The following is a 25,896-nucleotide window of genomic DNA, read 5'->3' as shown; positions in this document are numbered from 1 at the left end:
GGCTTTATCTCCAAAAGAGGATTTCCTAGAAATTGTAACTGAACAGAGTCAGACCAAAGAGTCAAAGATGCCTTGTAGCAACTGACTTTACATTTTAGAATAAAAATCTTCACCATTTAGACATTTACGCATCAGGCACTGTGTCTTCAAGGAAATCATATTGTTGATCGGCATTTAGTGAATAACTTCAAGAAAAGGCTTGCCCATTGAAAAAAAAATGTGCACAATTAACTAATCTGGCTGCATTCTTCTGGATTGCGTGAAATATAGTCAGTAAATGTTTCTACATTCAGTGCTATAAAGAGTTACAATAATCTAGTCTAGACCTAACAAAGGCTGTTACATTTGTTGATGGAAAGGGGGGTATTATGGGTTTCGATTTCCAAAACCAGAGAGGGCAGGTTAAAATCACCTCCAATATTAGATTTTTCCATGGAGAGATTGCTATTCCATTTAATTCTAAATTATTTAACTGTCGTTTTAGGTAAGAGATGTTACCAAAGGATGCTGCCAAAACGGTGGTAGAATTACCTGAAAAATATCCATTGCTCTGTAACTGGTGCAGAACACTGCTGCTCTCATCAGCATTAAATCCCCCTTGCCTGGCTCACACACACCTGGTCCTGAAGCCACTCCTTAAATTGACCATGCACTCCAGAATTGCATTTCAGGACTAAACATTGTTCACAAATTTGTCTGTCACAGCAATCCTACATTACTAACATTACTATCTGGCAAGTTTCTATTCATTATCTCTCCAACACACGTCATTCATCATTGTAAAATCTCCTTATCCTCCCAAGGATTCAAACAGTCAGCTTCGGAATTAAAGCCTTTTCATTTCCCACAGCCAAATTGTGGAATTTTGTTTCTTTTTAGGGGCTGAATCAAACCTTCTTTATTTGAAAAATCTTCGTAAACCGTGAAAATTCAAGAACTAATCCGGACCTCCCCACTCCTCTGAGAACGTTTAGTTTACCAAAGCTAAGTGTAACGAAACAGGGATGAAAATAGTGAAGGTTCGGTTCACACAACGATTTTAAAAATGTGTATGAAATTAAGGTATTAGTTGCAGGGGGGAGAACCCACCCCAGATTATAACCACAACCCTTATCAGGGTGATTCCTTAAAGTCTTCCCTGTAACATGGTGGAGCCCACCCCGACTTTTAGCAGTCGAGGTGAGCCCTATGATGAAGCATGTCACTATTAAAGTGAGAGAGGGCTATTTAAAGAAACGGGTCTCTTTCCTTTCCCACCGGTAGCAATGGGTTGGACATATTTAATTAGTTTCTCTTGTGAACTTTGTTCAGGAGAGGATCACCACTATACCCTTAGTAACCCCCACCCAATTTTGATCACTCTTTCGTTGCTTGTAGGTGAGTAGCCCAGAAAAGAAAAAATAGAAAATACAAAGATTGCAGAGAGCACTCCAAGATGCTTAAAACCTATCCACTGTAAGAGATGTGCCTGTCTGTGGATAGGCGCATACACGATATTGATACCACATTGGTCAAATGGTATATCGCAAATCTGCAATACAATAGTCTGTCTTTCTTAAGAGTGCATAAGGAAGAAATGATGACGGAATGCTGAACAATGCATGCATTCACACCCAGTCACAAAGATCTGGGTTTAATTTATTGTTCTGTGGCTCACCACAACCACCCCAGTTTGGACTCAGCCATATGCAAATCAGTCTTGACCCTGTTTCTTATGGGAACAGTCCAGCCCAAACTGTCAAGCCAGGTCCTCCCTGGAACAGAAACAACCATCCTGGGACTGGTTTCTGGTCACCAACCCTGATCAGCCAGGCTAGCTTTAATCAAGAGGAGCAGTGACCACGGGACCCACATCTGGACATACCCTTCCCACTTAGGATGACGAATGCAAAAGAAATACATGATGAACGGAATGCTGAACAATGCACGCATTTACCCCAAGTTATAAAGATATGGGTTTAATCCATAGGTCTTTTGCTCGCCAGGCCACCCCAGTTTGGACCCAACCATAAGCAAATCAATCTTGACCCTATTCCTGTAAGCTTGTGTCTGGTCCAGGAGAGACCTGGCCTTGGCAGTTCGGGCTGGACTATTCCCATAAGGAACAGGGTCAAGACTGATTTCCATATGGCTGGGTCTGAACTGGGGTGGCGAAGTGAGATAAAGAATGATAATGGAATGTAATGTAAAAATGTAATGTAATGTAAAAATTACTTATAAAGCGCTGCATACACCGGACGGTTTCTTGGCGCTGTTCACCTTATTCGGTAAGAGGCAGAGGGCAAGGAGAGGAAAGCTTATGTGTAGATGCTACGGAAGAGGTGAGTTTTAAGGAGAGACCTAAAGTGAGGATAGGAGGGAGAGAGTCTCAATTCCAACGGAAGAGAGTTCCAGAATGAGGGTGCCAAAAAGGAGAATCTGAGACCTCCGTGTTTTTTGCGCCTGAAACGAGGTGTCTGGAGGAGCGCAAGATGAGAAGAACGGAGGTGCCTAGAAGGAGCGTAAGGGTGCAGGAGAGAGGAGATAAAGGAGGGACCGATGCCGGCCAAAGATTTATGAGTCAGGCAGCCCAGTTTGAACTTGCAGCGCTCTGAAACGGGGAGCCAGTGAAGGGCCTTGAGGAGAGGGCGGACGTGGTGATGTTTTGGTTGGTGATAGATCAGGCGAGCTGCCTGATTCTGTATCAGCTGCAATCTGTTAATTTGGTATTGTGGGATGCCAGCGTACAGAGCGTTGGCATAGTCAATCCGAGAGATGACTAATGCCAACAGTACCAGGGTGAGGGCTTCAGTGGTCAGAAAGTGAGCTATTTTCCGAATCTTCCTAAGCTGGAAAAAGCAGGAGGACACAGTATCACTGACCTGGTGCTTCATTGAGAGGTCCTGGGAGATGTAAACCCCCAGGCTTTTCACTTTGTCAGCAGGGCGGGGGGGGGCCGAGAGAAAGGGGCCAGAAGGTGGAATTCCAGGGATTGGATGGGCCTCCGACAAGAACGAGCTCCGTCTTGTCGGGATTAAGTTTAAGATGGTGAACGCCCATCCAATTACTGATATGGCAGAGGGTGGACTGGAAATCTTGAACCGCTTCATCCGAGGAGTCGAGATTGAAGACGAGCTGAATGTCATCTGCATAATTAAATGCAGTGACATTCCTGCCACGGAGGGAGCGGATCAAGGGGGTGAGGTACAGGTTAAAAAGAAGGGGTGACAAGGATGAACCCTGCGGAATCAACCCAGATCTGTGACTGGGGGTGAGGGTCTGATAATCAGCACTCCTTCCATCATCTCCTTGTGTTTGCTATGTTCAGGATACTCCAGGGTTTGCTAGGCAGCTGGTGAAATTGATGCTGCAGAAGTGGCATTGTGTGGGTTACAGACCTCACGTCTCCTGGTGCAGGCCTGGCTACTAGATAATGACATGTCTCATACAACAGCAAGAAAATATATGGTTTTTCAACCTGAGGTCACTAGGCCATGTGACAAATGGGATTTATTCAGGCATCATCTTAATATACAGAGGTAGGTACTTGATTTACCATCGCGGAAGTGGATGGCTAGAGGGGTGCAGATTCATGAACATATTACAAGACATCCCTGAGCCATGGGTTCATACAGATTAGTGCATATTACAGTATGGACCCCTATCACTACACTGCAGAGATGCATATGGCTGTGTCTAGTTCATTGCTATGATACATGTTAACATAATGCTCAAATATGCTTAAACAAAGTCCAATACTGATGTTAACTGCACCGTTAGTTTCTGTGGTACAGTAGCATGCATTGGTTGTTACTCTTAACTCGAAACACAATAAAAAGGATAATTATTAGGAGACAAAATTAGTAATAAACATAAGTGATTAAGATAGTAAAAGTTTAATCAAGAAAGATACTAAAGGAAAGAAAACATCAGGGGGTGATTTAAAAAGAAGAAATTAGAGATGCATGGATAAGTGAGGAAAATTAGGAAACAGATAAGGCAAGAGGGAAGTTTGAAAAATTAAAAAAAAAAGGCAAATTGAAAAAGGAGAAGACCAAGCGAGCATGATGAAGGTAAAAAAACGATTACAACTATTGCAGAAAGGCAGGCGTGCATTCTTTCCCCGGCCAGAGAAATTTGTGTCTTACCTCTGCTTCCACCCAAGTTTTTTTATTGGGAATATACTTGTAGTAGACAGAGGATCTCACCGACCATTCACCTGGGAAGCTGGCTTGTCCTGTTAGAAGAATTGATATGATTCAAAGCATGTTTTTCTGACACAAATTGACTTTCAATTTATTCTAAAAACTGCACAGTCTTTAGTGTAAAAAATGTGGATAACACTGTTAGTTGGATTAAGAGGAGGTACTTTCATACAATCAAACAACATTTTAGAAAGTAGTTACTATATGTAGTTTACAAGCTTCATTCACTGACTGTCGTAGCCTCACTGCACTTGTGGGTTTCTCGGTATGCAGACAGACGTCTGCTCATTGCGGGTTCCATAAAGAAGTGGGTTTTGTCCCTTTTTCACCAAGCCCATGAGAGTGTGCTCCATCGGTTTGTATTTTAATTACAGTTTGTGGCGTGTGTGTGTGTTTGTGTGTGTGTGTTTGTGTGTCATTATCTCCCTCACTCAGTGAACAAGTCAAGTGTTTATTCTTTTCTTAGTCCCAGTGTACTCCTTATCCTAGCAATAATGGGACAGACGTATAAAGCCATTTTGTGCTTGCAAACCCTGCGTTTCTCAAAGTCGCATTGTTTGCTATTAAACTCATTTTGCAAGTTGGAAAAGTATTTTTGACTTTCACACTGGTTTACTGACAGATACCGAATCGCCATTAGAAAGCGGCATGAAAGGGGAAGGTTCTCTCCTACTTGTGAATTGGTACGATATATAAGTAGTTTGATACTGCAATTGCGGTCGTGAACTACTGACCTCAAAGATGTTGTTAATTGATTTACACACTGGAAGGTATCCACTGGGACAGCTTAGCCTTTGTGGCTGGGGCTGCGAGCCTCTGAGGGAATATGCAATGGTCCAGAGCACCACTCTTTACTGCATCCTCAATAATTTCCCAAACAGGAAGCCATTTTTGTTTTTTAATAGAAAGCAGTAACAGTTTGTGGAACGGACCCTTCCCCTACCTCTATTGGGCGATGGCTCAGTACCGATTCTCTGGGCTCCGATGATGGTCCCACCGCGTCCCTGGCAACCCGGCATACTCCCCTTTCTCTTTCTATGCAGGAATCGAGTACGAGCAACGGCAACCCGGAAGTACCTGTCGCTGACCCCGGAAGTCCCGCCTACGATCCCGGACCGGAACACGGAAAAGGACGCCGCGGAGAAGGAGCAGAGTTCTTGACGGCGGACTCGTGGCAGGAGACAGCAAACCAAGAACTGGAGGAGGTGGACGGAGATAGCGGAGACCAAGGAGAAGCGAAGACCGGAGGCGAGGAGGAAGAGATCTGGAGCGAGGACTGGTGGAGTCCCCAGGAGGTGGCTGGAGAGCGGCCGCAACTCGGAGAAGAGTTGCGGCGGGGCATGTGAGTACCCTGTCTCCTGAACTGCAGGTCGACTTGTATCATAGTGTATATAAGCCATCCCCTCACTGTATAGCACTCCTAGGAGCACTGTATATACGCGCACTTCCCGAGCCACTGTACATAGAGAATTCCGCCACCGGACCCCTCACTACTTTCACCCTTTTCCTCTCCCGCTTGTATTCCCTTCCGTCTGCGACCCTTCCGACCCCTCCTCACTCTCTCCTCTATCCCCTCACAAACCGGGTGTTGCTGTCATCCGTCAGTACTCAACGTCGAGGACTAAACTGCCCTGTTTTGTCTCTCTTTAACTCCGAGGGCCACCGGATCCCCAAGTCGGAAAGAAGAAGACGTACCACGCCAGCTCATCGCGGATCACTCCTCCCTGACGACTGCCTTCCAGGACCTTCCCTCTCCAATCCTTTGTTTCCTCTACCTTTACAAACTCTATATCTGTCTGTGTTAATAAAAACAGCTAAAGACATAGCTCACTACATACGGCCTCCACGCCTGTTATTCCGGTCCGCCCATACCCAAAGCCCACAGGTGGTGTCAGAAGTGGGATACACCGGAGGCATGGAGGCTGCGGTAAAAAAGCTGGCCGAATCCCAGGAGCAGATGGGAAAGCTCATGGAACAATTCCTAAAAACTGCCGAAGAGGATCGTGGGCAATTACACGATGTCCTGAAGGGTCAAGGCACGGCCCAAGATCAAGCCCTAGGAAAACTAACTGACGTGTTGGGACAACAGAGGCCCGTTACCTCCCTTCCGTCGGTAGTACTACAAAAGTATGTTCCAGGCGAAGACCCGGACTTTTTCTTTACAAACTTTGAACGCTTGGCCCACGCTGCTGCTTGGCCAGCTGACCGCTGGGGTCACTATCTGGGCCCTTTGCTTACTGGAGAGTTACAGGCGGCCTACCAGCAGGCCAACGTCCAGGGGCAGACCCCGTATGCTGATATAAAGACATGCATTTTGGAGCGGCTAGGAATCGACGAGGAAACTTATAGGATACGCCTCAGACAAGTGAAGGAAGGGCCACAAGAAAACCCCAGGGCTCTTTCCTTCCGTATCCAGGATTTGGCTAATCGTTGGCTGAAACCCGCCACCTCCTCCAAAGACGATATTTTGGCTAAAATATATTTGGAGCAATTTTTGGCTTCCTTGCATCCCTCCACGCAGAAGTGGGTACGCCAGCACGCCCGCCTAACGTTAGACACGGCCGTGGAAATCGCCAGCGCTTTCAATCGTGCCCAGGAGACTCAGGGGATAAAGGATGAGCACCCAACCCGAGGTCATCACCCCAATCACATCCGAGCCCAAAGACCTCCAATGCCTAGAAAACCAGAACCAACTCCCCTTTTTCCTTACCCCGTCCTACCACGACCACCGAACCCCGGACCCCAGTGCTACCATTGTGGGGGTTATGGTCACATCGCCAGAGTCTGCCCCCAGAGAGAAGAACCCATGGAGGTGGGGCTGGTTAGAAATCTGGTATGTGGCACCCCGGAGATGGAACCCCCTCGTTTTCACTGTCCGGTGAGGATTGACGGTCAACCATTAAGCGCTCTGGCTGATTCCGGTTGCCGGCAAAGCGTATTGCGCCCTCAGGAACTACCCACTCGCATAGGACCAGTGACCGGTACAGTTGCCATCCAGTGCGTTCACGGCGACACCAAGACTTATCCCACTGCCAGGGTGCGGGTACAACATCATGCAGACCAAGGAAGCCTTCTGAACGTAGGCTTGGTACCCAATTTACCGGAACAAATAATACTGGGCAGTGACTATAGCGGACTTCTTCACCTCCTCCAGAAAACAACCGATTCACTTGAGAAATGGTGGGCAGAAGCACCATTTCCCCAAACCAGTAATAATACGAACATGCCGGACAAACCCTACAAAACCAAGAGCCAAAAGAAGAAGGAGAAGAGAAATCACGCTACCGCATATCCCGTTCAAGTGAACGACCATCCTTGGGAAACTGATAGGGAGTTCCGGGCGGCTCAGCAGGAAGATCCAATGCTACAGAATGCCTGGAACCGGGCTCTGGATAATGAAGACCCTCTTCAAGTAGATCCCTACTTCTATAAACGGAATGGGCTATTATACAGGAAGGGCAGCCCTCAGCAAGCCTCACAGTTGTTAATCCCTGGCCCCTTTCAGGAGAAAGTGTTGTTCCTAGCCCACAGCCACCTATTAGGGGGACATTTTGGTGATGTAAAAACGGGACAATCCATCCTCGACCGGTTCTATTGGCCGGGGTCTATCAGCAGATAAAACGATACTGTCAAGAATGTCCCGTCTGCCAGAAAAACAGCCGATATCGCCCTCCCCGAGTACCCCTCCAACCTATGCCCCTCATAGACGTTCCCTTTAGTCGGGTTGGCATGGATCTTATAGGTCCGCTGCTTCCTTCCAGAAGTGGGTGTCGATATGCCCTGGTTTTGGTGGACTATGCCACTCGTTTTCCAGAAGCAGTGGCCTTAAGACAGCCTACCACACAGAACATTGCAAAAGCACTTATTTCAATATTTTCACGAGTAGGTTTCCCCCGAGAGATCCTAACGGATCAAGGGACCCCCTTTGTCTCCTCCCTTATGAAACAGGTATGTTCACAGCTTGGTGTAAAACAGATAAGGACCTCGGCTTATCACCCCCAGACCGATGGCCTAGTCGAACGCTATAATGCCACCCTAAAGACTACGCTAAAGAAACTATTGGCCCTCGAAAGCAAAAGATGGGAAGAGATGTTACCCCTAGCCTTGTTTGCAATCCGATGCAAGGTCCAAAGTAGCACCGGTTTCTCCCCCTACGAATTGTTATATGGGAGGGCTCCCCGAACCCTGTTGGACATGGCAAAAGAAGCCTGGGAGGCCGAACCTGATCACACCAAACCCCTTCCAGAATATGTTGCTAACCTAAAAACACACTTGGGACAAATACGTGAAATTGTGCGTCAGAATCTGTTGACGGCCCAGGCCTCTCAAAAACGTCAATATGACAAGGGAACTAGGTCCCGTTCATTCAACCCAGGTGATCTGGTACTTCTCCTTCTGCCATCCTCAGACCATAAACTTCTGGGTCAGTGGCAGGGCCCTTTTGAAGTTCTATGTCAGGTAACCCCTGTGACCTATGAAATAGAGTTGGATCCTCAACGAGGGGTCACCCAGATTTACCATATAAATCTCCTAAAACGGTGGGAAGGACCCCGACCTGTTCTGTCCAGTCTTGCTAACCCAACAGTCCTCCCTTATGAGGTCTGTTTTGATCCCGACTTGCGGGAACCCCAAAGAGAAGACCTACGTACTGCCTTGACCTCCCTTCAACAGGTGTTTTCCTCCTTACCCGGCCATACCTCGGTTATAGAGCACTGTATTCGGACTGAACCTGGGAAAACCGTGAGACAACGGCCCTATCGAGTTCCAGAGGCTCGAAGGACGGTAATCAAGGAGGAGACCGACATGATGCTAAAAATGGGCATCATTGAACCGTCCATCAGTCACTGGAATTCCCCTATTGTTCTGGTACCGAAGCCGGATGGCTCGGTACGATTCTGCATAGACTTCCGGGAGGTCAACAAAATCTCCTGTTTTGATACGTACCTGTTACCCAGGGTAGATGAAATGGTAGAACGCATAGGCAAGGCTAAGTTCATCAGTAACCTTGACCTCTGTAAAGGCTATTGGCAAATCCCACTCCGCGCAGAGGACAAAAAGAAAACAGCCTTTTCAACCCCAGATGGCCTGTTTCAATTCAAGGTGATGCCCTTTGGCCTTCACGGTGCCCCCACCACCTTTCAGAGGGCCATGAATCAGGTCCTCCAACCTCATTCCCAATACGCCGGGGCATACCTGGATGACATTATCATCTATAGCGACACTTGGACCCAACACCTACATCACTTACAAGAAGTCATTTCCTCGCTGGGAAGCCATGGCTTTACCATCAATCCCTCCAAGACCACACTGGCCGCCCAAACCGTAAAATATCTGGGGTTCCTCCTGGGCGAGGGTGTCATCAGACCTCAAAACAAAAAAATAGATGCCATACAGTCTATCCCCTTCCCACAAACACGGAAAGAATTAAGGGCTTTTCTGGGCCTCCTGGGGTACTACAGGAGGTTCATTCCCCGCTTCTCCCAAACAGCTGCTCCCTTAACAGATCTCCTCAAAAAGTCCACAAAAGCCGAGGAGGCCCTCTGCCATCCTACCCCGGAGTTGCTTCATGCCTTCAGCCAACTGAAGCAGTCTCTGGTTTCCGAACCCGTTCTAGTTAGTCCCGACTACACCAAGGCCTTTATCCTTCAAACGGATGCTTCGGACCAAGGTATAGGGGCCGTGCTGTCCCAGAAAGACAGAGACGGTAATGAGAGACCAATCCTCTACCTAAGTCGGAAACTCTTTCCCCGGGAACGGAATTATGCAGTAATCGAAAAGGAGGCCTTGGCTATCAAATGGGCCGTAGAAAGCCTTCGTTATTACCTGGATGGTCGCGAATTCACCTTATATACGGACCATGCACCATTAGAATGGATGGCAAGAAACAAGGGACACAATGACCGTGTTCTACGATGGTTCCTTACTCTTCAGCCCTACAGATTTAAAACACTACACCGGAAAGGGGTGGAGCAGGGAAATGCCGACTACTTGTCTCGTTACCCACCCCCAACAAACTCTAGTAGAAAGATGGCTAGGGGAAAGGGATGTGGAACGGACCCTTCCCCTACCTCTATTGGGCGATGGCTCAGTACCGATTCTCTGGGCTCCGATGATGGTCCCACCGCGTCCCTGGCAACCCGGCATACTCCCCTTTCTCTTTCCATGCAGGAATCGAGTACGAGCAACGGCAACCCGGAAGTACCTGTCGCTGACCCCGGAAGTCCCGCCTACGATCCCGGACCGGAACACGGAAAAGGACGCCGCGGAGAAGGAGCAGAGTTCTTGACGGCGGACTCGTGGCAGGAGACAGCAAACCAAGAACTGGAGGAGGTGGACGGAGATAGCGGAGACCAAGGAGAAGCGAAGACCGGAGGCGAGGAGGAAGAGATCTGGAGCGAGGACTGGTGGAATCCCCAGGAGGTGGCTGGAGAGCGGCCGCAACTCGGAGAAGAGTTGCGGCGGGGCATGTGAGTACCCTGTCTCCTGAACTGCAGGTCGACTTGTATCATAGTGTATATAAGCCATCCCCTCACTGTATAGCACTCCTAGGAGCACTGTATATACGCGCACTTCCCGAGCCACTGTACATAGAGAATTCCGCCACCGGACCCCTCACTACTTTCACCCTTTTCCTCTCCCGCTTGTATTCCCTTCCGTCTGCGACCCTTCCGACCCCTCCTCACTCTCTCCTCTATCCCCTCACAAACCGGGTGTTGGTGTCATCCGTCAGTACTCAACGTCGAGGACTAAACTGCCCTGTTTTGTCTCTCTTTAACTCCGAGGGCCACCGGATCCCCAAGTCGGAAAGAAGAAGACGTACCACGCCAGCTCATCGCGGATCACTCCTCCCTGACGACTGCCTTCCAGGACCTTCCCTCTCCAATCCTTTGTTTCCTCTACCTTTACAAACTCTATATCTGTCTGTGTTAATAAAAACAGCTAAAGACATAGCTCACTACATACGGCCTCCACGCCTGTTATTCCGGTCCGACCATACCCAAAGCCCACACAGTTCCTTTGAGGAACAGATGCTGCTTTAGAAAGGGTTTCCCGTTTGAGAATGCAAACAATAGGTTGACAGTCTGCTCTGCACCTTGCATGCCACTAGCCTTGTGTTTGCAGCCAATCACACAGGGATACAAATAGTAATTTCAGTGTTGTTGTAATAGTTGTTATATAAGTAGTGTAGTTAATGCAGCGCATTAGCCCGAAATGGGCACATAATGAATAAAAAGGGGTTTGAAAAGAAATCTGTGATGTTGGCATTTAGGTGTTAGGGGGTTCCGATACTTTTCTTCAACTCTTAAGTCAGAGGCTCTGCCAAGGTGGCAGCCATAGTGAAATGAGAACTAACAGCAGCCTGTGTATGATCAAGAACCCCAACCCTATCACACCAGGGGCCTGTTTGGTATAACTTTGGCCAATTCCATTTCTGTGGGAGGCCGACTAGGAGACGTGGATTATGGGCCATTGCTTATATGTGACTGAGCTCAATCAATTAAGGACAGTTTCAATACATTAGGTGCTGTGAGAGTCCCTTCCTTGTGTTACAGATCAGTTTTGTGGGTCTGGATGTATTTAATAGCTTGTAGTGCGATGAATTGAGCTCCCCTTCTTCAGTATAAACTAGTGCATTAACAGAAAGTGGCCATTATACCTCTAGTCCCATTAAGTGGAATGAGTGTGCCATGATATGGACTAGGAATATTGGGTCTCCCTATGCACCTAAAAAATCTGGGGAATATAATGAGAGAGATCAATGCAAGCATACAGAAAATATGTTAACATTCAGTAGAGACCATATAAAGGTGGAGAAAGTGCACCGTTTTAATCAGTGATTCAAGCATACATTAAATGTTATTAGAAAAGAGGACTTAAAATATCAAGCAAATTTCATGATCAAATCTATGTATCAGGGGTTAATAGTACAAAATGTGTTACATATATACCAAGTTTTGTGGTGAGACAGTGCACAGGTGAGTAAAATGAGTAATTCCTATATATTATGATTGCAGTGAGCTGATCGTTGGCCAAATTCAATCATATCCGATAAATACTATGGGGCATATTTATAAAGATTTTACAATGCCCTTGCACAATACATGAGGGCGGAAGGGCTATGCAAATCCTAGGTCAGATATATCTTGCATGGCCATGCATGGCTTGATAAATGTAGAGTTACTCAAGGCAGCGCAATTCGCTGTCTTGCTTTACTCTGCCCTAAGGTGGAGTTTCATGGGTGTGGCGTGGGAATTCCCACTAATGTATGACATAACATGCATGCCATTACCACACATTCCTTTACCACATGTCCTTTACCACGTATATGCCTTTATCATGCATGCCTTCACCATGCAACGTTGTGCCACACATATACCTTTACACACATGCCTTCACAACGAAAATGTAAGTATTTTGCAGGTAAGTGCACCATCTTTATATAAACCTAGATAGATAGATAGATAGATAGATAGATAGATAGATAGATAGATAGATAGATAGATAGATAGATAGACAGACAGACAGACAGACAGACAGACAGACAGACAGACAGACAGATAGATAGAAAGATAGACAGATAGACAGATAGACAGATAGACAGATAGACAGATAGACAGATAGATAGATAGATAGATAGATAGATAGATAGATAGATAGATAGATAGATAGATAGATAGATAGATAGATAGATAGATAGATAGATAGATAGATAGATAGATAGATAGATAGATAGATAGATAGATAGATAGATAGATAGATTGTTTCACTGAAAAAACAAAGGCCACAGAGAAATTAAAGTTAGGCTCAGGTTTCACTTGCACACAACCAAAGGTTACACAGACCTTATACAGAGATGTTATAGTTAGGCTCAGATTTCACTCGTACAGAACCAGTTAAATTCAACAGTTATAGTTAGCTCAGATAACTATAATTCGCGCCCCCGCAATGCACTGCTTATAACCTTACATATTATGTCACTTATGACATGGTCAGTGACATTACTGATGACATCACTGTTAACATTGTGCGGTGACTGTTTTTGAAAGGTTTCTGAGTGTTAAATATATATACCAAGGCGTATTGGTGAATCTGAAGGTGTATGAGTGCCTGTATGGATGATTCAGTGGCTGCATGATTGACTGTATAAGTGAGTGATTAGGTGTCTCAGTGACCGTATGGGTGAGTGACTGGTTGTGTGAATATCTATATCAATCTGTCAGTTGGTGTCTAAGTGGCTGTATGGGTGTTTGAGTGGTATGCGAGTGGCTGTATTGGTGAGTGATTGTTTGTCTGAGTACCTGTATGGTTGTCTGACTGGGTGCGTGAGGGTGTGTGTGACTGCCAGAATGGGTGAGTGAGTAGGCGAGTTGGTGGCTGTATGGGTTAATGAGTATATGAAAGGTTGTGTGGGTGAGTGACTGGATGTGTCAGTGGTTTATAGGTGAGTAACTGGATCTGTGAAAAGCAGTATAGGTGAATGATGAGGGAATATGAGTGACTGTATGGGTGAGTAAGTGAATGTGAGAGTGGCTGGATGGGTGAGTGTGTCAGTGAATGTGTAGGTGAGTGAGCATGTGTTGGTATTAGTATTAGTAAGTGAATGGGTATATATGGAACTGTATGGGTGAGTAAGTGGCTGTGGGATTGACTGTAGGGGGAGTGAGTAGGTGTGTGAGGAGATCTATGGGTGCTTGACTCACTGTGGGAGTGGCTGTATTGGTGTATGAGTGGATATGTCAGTGACTGTATTAGTGAGTGAGTGGGTGTATAAGTGACTGTATAGGTGAGTGAGTGGATGTGTGTAGATCTATGAATCAGTGAGTGGGTGTTCAAGGACTGATATGGGTCTGTGAATGGGTATGTGAATGGTCAGGTGGAAGTGGGTGTATGAAAGGTTCTATGAGGTGTGACAGGATGCATTAGTAATTTTCTGGATGATGTAATCAGTGACGTCATTTGAGATATCATCGGTGATGTAATTAGCGATGTCATCAGTGATGCCACCAGTGATGTCACTGACCATGTCATGAGTGATGTATTATGTGAGGTCATAAGCAGTGTTGTAGTTAACTGAGCTAACTATAACTGCTAAATTTAACTATTTTTTCCTATAGAAACCTTAGCCTAACTATCTCTGTAACCTTTGTTTTTTCAGTGATTCTCTGAGGTTTTTTAAAATGCTACTTCCTAGCTATAACGTCTCAGTAACATTTGTTTTTTTGTGAGTTTCTATGTTTTTTTTAAATAGTAGTTGCGTTTGCAGAGTGGTGGAGAAAGGCGGCTGAGCCTCCGACCAGCTCTCAGGAAACCCCCTGTGGTGGACTTACAGGGGGTACTAGGAGAGCTTCTTGACCCCGAAGTCCCTCAGGAGTAAAGTGGACTTCATCCAACAAACCAGTAGCGCTTCAGCAGGGGTGTTTGCAGAGTGGTGGAGAAAAAGGGAGTCACCTCTGAAGACCTCTTAACGACCCCACTTTGTAGGACTTACTGAAGGTAGCAGGAGGGGAAGTTGGCCTCCAAGGACATGCTTGCCAGCCATGGGTGTTCAATTGTGTTGCGTGTTACAAGGAAATGTAATCCTGGAAATGCAACAAAACTGTACGCCTCCCTAGGGAAGATGGAACAAGGAGAAATATATTTATTTCTCCTTGTTTTTTTTCTTTCCTTGTGTGCTGCATTCTGCTTCCATTTTGTGTAGGAATGTGTCCCTATCGGCACAAAAACAATCCTGCCAACAACGCCTACACCCTTGCACCATGGGGCAAGGGTGCCTGCATTGGAGATAGATTTACAAAAGGGGGTGGTGATGAACAGAGTGTCTGAATTGAGCAGACCACTCTTACCCAGTCCAAAGATCAGGGCTTGATCCATCACCGTTATTTATCTCACTGCCCCATCCCAGCTCAGAACCTGGCTATATGCAAATCAGTCTGTCCCTGGCCCAGTGCATCATGGGAACAGGGCAGACTAAACTACCAAGCCAATTCTTTACCAGAAAGGAGACAAGCTACCGGGGACCGGTTTCTGGCATTTCAGCCTCTTCGGCCCGGCTTGCTTGAATCCTGATGGAGCAGTGAGAAAGGGACTCATGTCTGAGTATACCCTGCCACACCTATAGTGGCCAAAATCGATTTACAAAAGGGGGTGGTGATGAACAGAGTGTCTGAATTGAGCAGACCACTCTTACCCAGTCCAAAGATCAGGGCTTGATCCATCACCGTTATTTATCTCACTGCCCCATCCCAGCTCAGAACCTGGCTATATGCAAATCAGTCTGTCCCTGGCCCAGTGCATCATGGGAACAGGGCAGACTAAACTACCAAGCCAATTCTTTACCAGAAAGGAGACAAGCTACCGGGAACCGGTTTCTGGCATTTCAGCCTCTTCGGCCCGGCTTGCTTGAATCCTGATGGAGCAGTGAGAAAGGGACTCATGTCTGAGTATACCCTGCCACACCTATAGTGGCCAAAATCGATTTACAAAAGAAACCGGTCCCCGGGAGATTGTTTCCTTCCCAGTGTAAGAATTGGCTTTTGTAGTTTGGTTTGCCCTGTTCCCATCATGCACTGGGACAGGAACCGACTAATTTGCATACAGCCAGGTTCTGAAACTGGGATGGTGCAGTGAGCTAAAAAACGGTGTTGGATCTAGCCCTGATCTCTTGACTGGGTGAGAGCTTTCTGCTTAATTCAGAGACTCTGTCCCTCACCACCCCTTGTTGTAAATATTTTTGTCCACCCTAAGCGTGGAAGGGTATTCTCAGATGTGAGACCCTTGCTCATTGCACCATCAGGATTCAAGCAAACCGGGCCGAAGACGGCTGTAATGCCAGAAACCGGTCCCCGGGAGCTTGTTTCCTTCCCAGTGTAAGAATTGGCTTTTGTAGTTTGGTTTGCCCTGTTCCCATCATGCACTGGGACAGGAACAGACTAATTTGCATACAGCCAGGTTCTGAAACTGGGATGGTGCAGTGAGCTAAAAAACGGTGTTGGATCTAGCCCTGATCTCTTGACTGGGTGAGAGCTTTCTGCTTAATTCAGAGACTCTGTCCCTCACCACCCCTTGTTGTAAATATTTTTGTCCACCCTAAGCGTGGAAGGGTATTCTCAGATGTGAGACCCTTGCTCATTGCACCATCAGGATTCAAGCAAACCGGGCCGAAGACGGCTGTAATGCCAGAAACCGGTCCCCGGGAGCTTGTTTCCTTCCCAGTGTAAGAATTGGCTTTTGTAGTTTGGTTTGCCCTGTTCCCATCATGCACTGGGACAGGAACAGACTAATTTGCATACAGCCAGGTTCTGAAACTGGGATGGTGCAGTGAGCTAAAAAACGGTGTTGGATCTAGCCCTGATCTCTTGACTGGGTGAGAGCTTTCTGCTTAATTCAGAGACTCTGTCCCTCACCACCCCTTGTTGTAAATATTTTTGTCCACCCTAAGCGTGGAAGGGTATTCTCAGATATGAGACCCTTGCTCATTGCACCATCAGGATTCAAGCAAACCGGGCCGAAGACGGCTGTAATGCCAGAAACCGGTCCCCGGGAGCTTGTTTCCTTCCCAGTGTAAGAATTGGCTTTTGTAGTTTGGTTTGCCCTGTTCCCATCATGCACTGGGACAGGAACAGACTAATTTGCATACAGCCAGGTTCTGAAACTGGGATGGTGCAGTGAGCTAAAAAACGGTGTTGGATCTAGCCCTGATCTCTTGACTGGGTGAGAGCTTTCTGCTTAATTCAGAGACTCTGTCCCTCACCACCCCTTGTTGTAAATATTTTTGTCCACCCTAAGCGTGGAAGGGTATTCTCAGATGTGAGACCCTTGCTCATTGCACCATCAGGATTCAAGCAAACCGGGCCGAAGACGGCTGTAATGCCAGAAACCGGTCCCCGGGAGCTTGTTTCCTTCCCAGTGTAAGAATTGGCTTTTGTAGTTTGGTTTGCCCTGTTCCCATCATGCACTGGGACAGGAACAGACTAATTTGCATACAGCCAGGTTCTGAAACTGGGATGGTGCAGTGAGCTAAAAAACGGTGTTGGATCTAGCCCTGATCTCTTGACTGGGTGAGAGCTTTCTGCTTAATTCAGAGACTCTGTCCCTCACCACCCCTCGTTGTAAATATTTTTGTCCACCCTAAGCGTGGAAGGGTATTCTCAGATGTGAGACCCTTGCTCATTGCACCATCAGGATTCAAGCAAACCGGGCCGAAGACGGCTGTAACGCCAGAAACCGGTCCCCGGGAGCTTGTTTCCTTCCCAGTGTAAGAATTGGCTTTTGTAGTTTGGTTTGCCCTGTTCCCATCATGCACTGGGACAGGAACAGACTAATTTGCATACAGCCAGGTTCTGAAACTGGGATGGTGCAGTGAGCTAAAAAACGGTGTTGGATCTAGCCCTGATCTCTTGACTGGGTGAGAGCTTTCTGCTTAATTCAGAGACTCTGTCCCTCACCACCCCTTGTTGTAAATATTTTTGTCCACCCTAAGCGTGGAAGGGTATTCTCAGATGTGAGACCCTTGCTCATTGCACCATCAGGATTCAAGCAAACCGGGCCGAAGACGGCTGTAACGCCAGAAACCGGTCCCCGGGAGCTTGTTTCCTTCCCAGTGTAAGAATTGGCTTTTGTAGTTTGGTTTGCCCTGTTCCCATCATGCACTGGGACAGGAACAGACTAATTTGCATACAGCCAGGTTCTGAAACTGGGATGGTGCAGTGAGCTAAAAAACGGTGTTGGATCTAGCCCTGATCTCTTGACTGGGTGAGAGCTTTCTGCTTAATTCAGAGACTCTGTCCCTCACCACCCCTTGTTGTAAATATTTTTGTCCACCCTAAGCGTGGAAGGGTATTCTCAGATGTGAGACCCTTGCTCATTGCACCATCAGGATTCAAGCAAACCGGGCCGAAGACGGCTGTAATGCCAGAAACCGGTCCCCGGGAGCTTGTTTCCTTCCCAGTGTAAGAATTGGCTTTTGTAGTTTGGTTTGCCCTGTTCCCATCATGCACTGGGACAGGAACAGACTAATTTGCATACAGCCAGGTTCTGAAACTGGGATGGTGCAGTGAGCTAAAAAACGGTGTTGGATCTAGCCCTGATCTCTTGACTGGGTGAGAGCTTTCTGCTTAATTCAGAGACTCTGTCCCTCACCACCCCTTGTTGTAAATATTTTTGTCCACCCTAAGCGTGGAAGGGTATTCTCAGATGTGAGACCCTTGCTCATTGCACCATCAGGATTCAAGCAAACCGGGCCGAAGACGGCTGTAATGCCAGAAACCGGTCCCCGGGAGCTTGTTTCCTTCCCAGTGTAAGAATTGGCTTTTGTAGTTTGGTTTGCCCTGTTCCCATCATGCACTGGGACAGGAACAGACTAATTTGCATACAGCCAGGTTCTGAAACTGGGATGGTGCAGTGAGCTAAAAAACGGTGTTGGATCTAGCCCTGATCTCTTGACTGGGTGAGAGCTTTCTGCTTAATTCAGAGACTCTGTCCCTCACCACCCCTTGTTGTAAATATTTTTGTCCACCCTAAGCGTGGAAGGGTATTCTCAGATGTGAGACCCTTGCTCATTGCACCATCAGGATTCAAGCAAACCGGGCCGAAGACGGCTGTAATGCCAGAAACCGGTCCCCGGGAGCTTGTTTCCTTCCCAGTGTAAGAATTGGCTTTTGTAGTTTGGTTTGCCCTGTTCCCATCATGCACTGGGACAGGAACAGACTAATTTGCATACAGCCAGGTTCTGAAACTGGGATGGTGCAGTGAGCTAAAAAACGGTGTTGGATCTAGCCCTGATCTCTTGAATGGGTGAGAGCTTTCTGCTTAATTCAGAGACTCTGTCCCTCACCACCCCTTGTTGTAAATATTTTTGTCCACCCTAAGCGTGGAAGGGTATTCTCAGATGTGAGACCCTTGCTCATTGCACCATCAGGATTCAAGCAAACCGGGCCGAAGACGGCTGTAATGCCAGAAACCGGTCCCCGGGAGCTTGTTTCCTTCCCAGTGTAAGAATTGGCTTTTGTAGTTTGGTTTGCCCTGTTCCCATCATGCACTGGGACAGGAACAGACTAATTTGCATACAGCCAGGTTCTGAAACTGGGATGGTGCAGTGAGCTAAAAAACGGTGTTGGATCTAGCCCTGATCTCTTGACTGGGTGAGAGCTTTCTGCTTAATTCAGAGACTCTGTCCCTCACCACCCCTTGTTGTAAATGCATTGGAGATAGGCATCAAATTGTGCACCAGCTGAAAGGACAGGAATACCCTGTATCTCGTAAATACGGTGCGTTACTGCCCTTTTATTTTGGTATAGGGAAGCGCAGCAAAAAGCCTTGAGGGGCTGCCCTGCACCAAATCATACTACATGAGGACCGTAGTTGGTGTATACCAAAACAATGGTGAATTTACACAAAAGTGTACGCTCACCTATGTGACTCAGGTTTGGCATATTGTGTTCATCTGAAGACATGCAAGCAAACATATGAAAAACAAGCAACACCCTGACACATGAAAGTATGAAGCCGCAGATTGGAAGATTTAAAATGAGTAATGTCTGCTTTTTTGCTTCCAAGATTAAGTAACACTAGAAATGCTCCAAGTGCACATGCCTTGATGAAGCTTAACGTCTACCTTGCCACTTTGAGCGAAACATATACACATCTGTATAAAACTCACAGTCCTACCTCTACTCCAATTAAACTGGGCAGCTGCTTTTCAGTGCAGAGACAGACAGACAACTTCAATATTATCCTATATTAAAAGGCTTACATGGTAAAGTTATGTGTAAGCCAAAAAAAACTCAGAAATGTCGAGACTTATTAGTTTTATTTGTAAATATATCTCTAATAACGCTAAACATCTTAGTTTTAAGCAAACCCTGCTGTTGTACTGACACTCTTCGTAGGCTTGTCAGTCCATCACAGAGTGCCTATGGTAACTCCTGCAGCTTGTGATGCTCTATAGCTACCTTGATGCTAATTAAATTTTTATCTAAACCAAGTTTCTCTTTTCCTCTTCCCACCTCCTATTCATGAAGTCCTTGGGACTCTCTCAATAAGCTTTTTATGATGTCTCTGTACCTTAGGTCCGGTCCTCCTCATCCTCCACACATCCGTTTGTATTGTGCGCAATAGGGCATTCGATTCAAAGAATACCTTGCACTAAAAACGGATTTTATTACATCTAAAAAAGTAATGAAAATGCGGCTGCGTTAATAATAAATAAAACCTTACCTGCGCTGTATGAGAACATCGCACAGAGGAGAATTATTTTGCCAACAACTTCCTTCATGTTTGGTTATCTTCTGAAAAGAGGAGCAACACAGAGTCAAAACACATACTTTACTTATGGCCGCATCTCATATACAAAATAGTACTCATTGGTGTAAATGCTAAAACACTGGAAATGTTAAATGTCGGGAAAATATTGTAGATGTAAATTGGCTCACAATTCCATATTGCGCTGGTTTTAATGTTGATATTTCTCAATATGGGTGTGTAACAAAATGTGTCCAGGGAGAGAGAGGGAGCGTCGGAGCATAATATGTTAGCAGGGAGACCAGCTTTTGGGTGGGGTCACAGACTTGGCAGCAGGCGGGAAGGAGAACACGGCTACATTCTGAAGGGGGAGGGGAGGGGTTATACGGGAGGTGTGGGAGGGGTAGGAAGCAAAGTGAAGTAAAATACAAACCAGCCAGCATAGAGAAAGATTTACTGGGGCAGGGCCAGCCTTGAGGACGCTAAATGTCTTGTGACAGGGGAAAATGGGGAATATGATACGTGCATCAAAATGACAGGAAAGTTCAGGAAATATACAACGGACGATGGAAAGGGACCTTTGATTTGCCTCATAATAACAGTTTACATTCAATATGACGGAGCTCTTTGCCCATTCACAGCCTTTCCCTCAGGATACAATGTAAACAGATAATAATAACAGGTGCTTCTGCAATCACCAATACATTGCCTAGGCAGAACACATTACAGAAGACTGCCACCACACAAGTTTAAAGAGAAACATTGCAAATACATTTCCAAGGTAAAATGTTTATACCATCTCTAAAATATTTGCAAAATATGACAATTTTTCCCAATCGAATGATACGTCAGCAAATCAAAACATAAAAGCACTTCATACACAGTTTCCCAAATTATTCAGGTGAAGTTTTCTTCTCTTATCTCCGGATGAGGACCGATTTTTGAGGAGGCCCTAGAGTAAGAGATTTCGAGGGTCTTTGATGGACAAGAGGGTCACGATACAGCTTTCTCATGGGCTTAGGGAAGGAGGCCTGCAGCTGTGTATCTAAAATCAGGGGCGACAGAAACTGCAAAGTTGACAAATAGCTGGATGTCAGAGCTGTGTGGACATTCTGGCCAACACTAGGTCAGTATATAAGTCAGTATTCATCTTTGCAGAAGACCAAAAATAGAACATTAATGTGCAGAAATTATACTAGTTTATTTGAAATTCAATCACTTTGCCTCTGCTGGCTACAGCATAGGAATTCCGTGAAATGATCCATGAGAGGGAAGAGTTTTCTGTAAATGGTTAGTACAACAAACTTTTGCATGCGCAACTGTGTTTTAGACACGTTTGCTCATGCAAAAAACCTGTGGCCCATGTACTAACCCTACATTGCGAGTCGCGAATTAAATAGCCACTAGCAAAATAGGGTTAGGGACTCGCTATTATGAAAGGGTGTTCCTAGGGCGTCCCATCTTAATAGCGAGTCTGACCCGTATGTAAGAATGTTTTGCGACTGCAATTGCGATGGCAAAACACTTGCAGTTTAACACCCTCTTCAAGAGGGTGGTAAACTATTTGCAAACAGGAAGGGGTCCCCTTCTCCTTTGTGAATGGATCACAACCATTTTTCAGAGCAGACAGTGGTCACAGGGACCACTACCTGCCCTTAAACAAGCATTTACAGTGCAATTGGTTTCACCTGTGGGACCTTATATGAATTTAGCTTTGCAGCACATTAGCCTGGGTGCTGAAACATCTACTGTTCTTTAACATGGAGGGAAAGTAAGCACCAAACCGCGTGACACTCTAGGTGTGGGATCACATGGAGAGAAATATTGGCTTTCAACTGGAAATGGTATAGTGCAAAGCTCTGTTTTTAATATAAAATCAGGGCCTTCGGTGGTCATATCACTGAAAATGCAAGATTTGAAAAAAATATTATTGTCTACGGGTGCTCGTGGAAGACAATTTCTATGGACTGGAATCTAGAGAATGCTAAAGTGATTCTGGTATTTTACTGACCTCTGCTGGTCGTTTTCAATCAAGACACGTAAATAGAGGCAGTTCAGTAGAAAAAAAAGTGGAAGCAGACAAGTCCTAGAGACTGATCTCCAGAGCCCACAAAGTACATATACATAAAAGTATATAATAAGTATATACTAAAGTATATACACGAGGTCTCGAATGCTCGACCTAAAAATAAAACAAACACGTTTAAATTTTTTTAAAAATAAATTCCATTTTCCTTTAAGAAAAATGGGCTGCATTTCAATTTAATAAACTGCTTTATTTAAAAGGAGCCCCAGACATGGAGGTCAGCTGACCCCAGCAGGCCACCATCCCTGGGAGTGGCCACCATTCCCAATGGGGTCACAAATAGCGAAAGCCTCATTAATGTGCATGGGGCATTCAATTTGCAACCCCATTGGGAATTGCAAACAGTGTCTCAGACAGTTTACATTTGCAATTGTGACTCGCAATTTGCAACTCGCAATTTGGCGCAATTTGCGAGTCGCATTTGCCAATGGTCGTCATCTGGCCCTCTAGGCCTTATTTAAAGTTTGGCAAATGTATCACTCCCTCACAAAAGTGTTCCTTACTGCAAAGGCCATAGGATATAAAGCACTTGTAATAAGGTAGCAGGATATCCGTCACGTTTGTAATAGAATAACTCTTGTGCCACCCTCTAAATGACGCCCTTATTCTTATAACCATTCTTTTTCTTCCACAGCCATTGCAGCTTCTGTGACACAACACTCACAGGTCACCATAAAGCATTGTAGCGTTTTAGTTCCCCTCTTTTCTACAAAGCTCCAGTTACTGTCAATGAACAGGCATACTTTCCATTCCTAATCTCTCATCCTCTCAGTGCTATATTTTCTCTATTGTAGTGAACCCTTAGCCCCACCTCACTCAACCTCAGATCTCTTCACAGGTCCTGCCAAGCAGGGTCGGATTGGGATCACAATTCGGCCCGGGCACTGACGAAAAAAGTGGCCCACATTCAAGAGGCGTGGCCCATATTTAAGGGGCGTGGCCCACATTCAAGGGGCGTGCCCTTTCATGAAACACCATTTGCACAGAGAAGGAATGAAAGTGGGAGGATACTGTTCTTGCACAGGACACAGGGCCAAGGTGACAATGGCCTACATGCTGAGCAACTAAAAGCAAGGCCCCTTTTTGTCACAAAATTATTCCAGCCCTCCAGCACAGGATCACCTGAAAAGCAGCAAAGCCCCTGCTATTACTAACCTACTTAGCCCTCCCCAGACCTTCAGCTCAGGAGCACATGAACAGAGGTAAGGGACCAGGGTTCAATTCCCCGCCTCGGCGGGTCTTGGGCTCAAAATTCCACGGACCTGATAATTCTCGCCTCGGTGCCTATTCCAATCATGGAGTCCCACTCTGCAACTCTGGGCAGTAGCTTGCTTAATCTCCACAACCGCCCCCATAACGCTAAGGATGCCTGGCCTCCACCTTGTGGGTGCCCAGGAGTGGACGCCTCACAGGGAAAGCCAGGATGGGTTCCACAGTGGTATTCGTACAAGCGCCTTGAGACCCTTGTGGGTGAGTAGTGCGCTATACAAGTATTAATTTACATTTACATTTAGGAAAATGTCCTGGCTGGAGAGCACAACACACAGCTTTCTGGGTCATCCAAGGTAGCCAGGTAGCCAGGTAGCCAGGGGGGAGGCTGAGGTGAAGCTGGTGCATGGGAAGTGCCTTCCCAGTGTGTTCTGGCAGTTTGAGTATTTACCATTTACTGTAGTATTACCCTTGTACCTGTCTATGGTACCCTTTTGTAACTTGCACACGTCACTTTTCTCTTGTAACACACTGTTTGCTACCTCTCACTTTTGTTTGCTTTAGATACTTGCACAAGTGCCACCATTGCCTACGTAACGTTTGTTCTTGTGCTGGAGTGTCTGCCATTAATTGCAGTATTATACCTCTACTTGTATTTTGTACGCTTTTGTAACCTGCACACATATCACTTTTTCCTCCTGTAATGTATTGTTTGCTCCTCTTGTATTTTGGTTGCTCACTATTGTCACTTTTGATTCATGTAACTTAACGTTTGCTTTTGTAATTTGTCCACTTATAATTTTCTCCTCATGTATTATTGCTGTTCCTAGTGTGAAGCGCTCTGACACCTTCGGGTAAAGTCCGCGCTATATAAAATCGCATAAATAAATAAATAAAACAAAAAATTCCAAACATCACCAGGCCCCCACAGCAAGACCCATTCTTCCTCGCCCACTATGCTCTGAATGTGAAGGGCTGTGGGCGAGGTGTTAAGACTAACACCGTTTCTGGGCTGCATGGGCGCCAGGGGGCCGAGGTGCAAATGGCTCAAAGGCCTGAGAAACACCTGGCCCCCAGGGAGGCCGATTATTGCAAAGAATCACCCCTGCCCAGCCTCAGCCTGATTGCTTGGCAGGGCAGGGGTGAAGGAGAGGCCACACAGCTGACAATCGTCCGGCCGCACAGCGAGGCTGCTTTCATTTTCTGTGTCTCTGTCTCCATGCACTCTGTGGGCCGGTTTTTTTTCTCCCTTTTCCTAGTCCACTCTCTGTGGACTGGGACAGGGGAGAAAAAAACGGCCCACAGAGGGCACTGAGGCACAGGCCCTTCGGCCCATTCCCGAATGCCCGCCTTGCCAATCCGCCCCTGCTGCCAGGGCCCCTGTCCTCTCACTGAGCCCCATGAGGCTCACTTGGACTCTGCAGCTAGGGGGTCTTGGTGGAAGTCCAGTGCCCTTCTCTTCGACTCCCTGTAACTACGGTGGCACTTCTTCCTTGATACAGAAGGCGTGGGTCTGTAACAACAAGGCACTTCTTTGAACGAAATTTGCCTTTATGTGTGTTTATGGTTATTCTTCTTTCTACACACTGGTTAAATATGGAGGTTTAAAGGGTCATAAGGTAAGTAGTGAGGAATGGCACCGGGACATGAAGTGTAACAAGTCGGTAATGTGGTTCTCTGTTTATTATAATGCACGAGCACACTATCACCCTACTCCCCCTCTCACCTCTCTGAAATCTTTGGTCTCGTGCGGCCTCTGATTATAATCTACATGTTGGTGATTTGCAGCGTCGGCTGAGATCCGTGTCGAAACCTGAAAACGGCCTTTTTGCAAACATATTCACAGCACTTGGACATGTATCAATTTCAGATCTAGCTTCGTGACTTAGAAAGTGCGGTAACATAAATAAAGCCCTGCTTCCTTGCACCCACCGCCAGAAGCGCAATAAGTAAACAGTCCCTCTGGTAATAAACAGTCACTCTGGTACTGAATGGCAGCCCCATGGAACACAGAAGGAAAGAGGACTGAAGGCTCGTCATCCTGTCAGGTCTTTGACAGATGGGGTTTGCTTTGGGTGTTGTTTTTCACGCTGTCTGCTGGTTGTGTCTGCGGGCATTGTAAGGTCGCACCCGAATAATTATGGTGCTGATGACTCCCTTGTAACAGGCAAAGAGTGA

The 25,896-nt window shown here is 46.3% G+C and overlaps 1 protein-coding gene across 1 annotated transcript in view; it reads right to left on the bottom strand.

The window, feature by feature from the left end:
• LOC147724241 (lectin-like) overlaps positions 1–20,472 on the bottom strand; it is a 112,688-nt gene extending 92,216 nt beyond the window's left edge. The window contains exons 1-2 of the mRNA XM_086966978.1: positions 20,400–20,472; positions 4,128–4,216 (exon numbers count right to left, since the gene is read on the bottom strand). Coding sequence (XP_086823104.1) covers positions 4,128–4,216; positions 20,400–20,457 — 147 coding nt within the window. The 5' untranslated portion in view covers positions 20,458–20,472. The remainder of the gene's footprint in view (positions 1–4,127; positions 4,217–20,399) is intronic.
• Positions 20,473–25,896: the final 5,424 nt, after the last annotated feature.

This window comes from Lissotriton vulgaris, chromosome 4_1 (assembly GCF_964263255.1).
Source record: "Lissotriton vulgaris chromosome 4_1, aLisVul1.2, whole genome shotgun sequence".
Lineage (NCBI taxonomy): Eukaryota > Metazoa > Chordata > Amphibia > Caudata > Salamandridae > Lissotriton > Lissotriton vulgaris.
The sequence above is the reverse complement of the archived record's forward strand: the minus strand, read 5'-3'. Positions and strand labels throughout refer to the sequence as shown.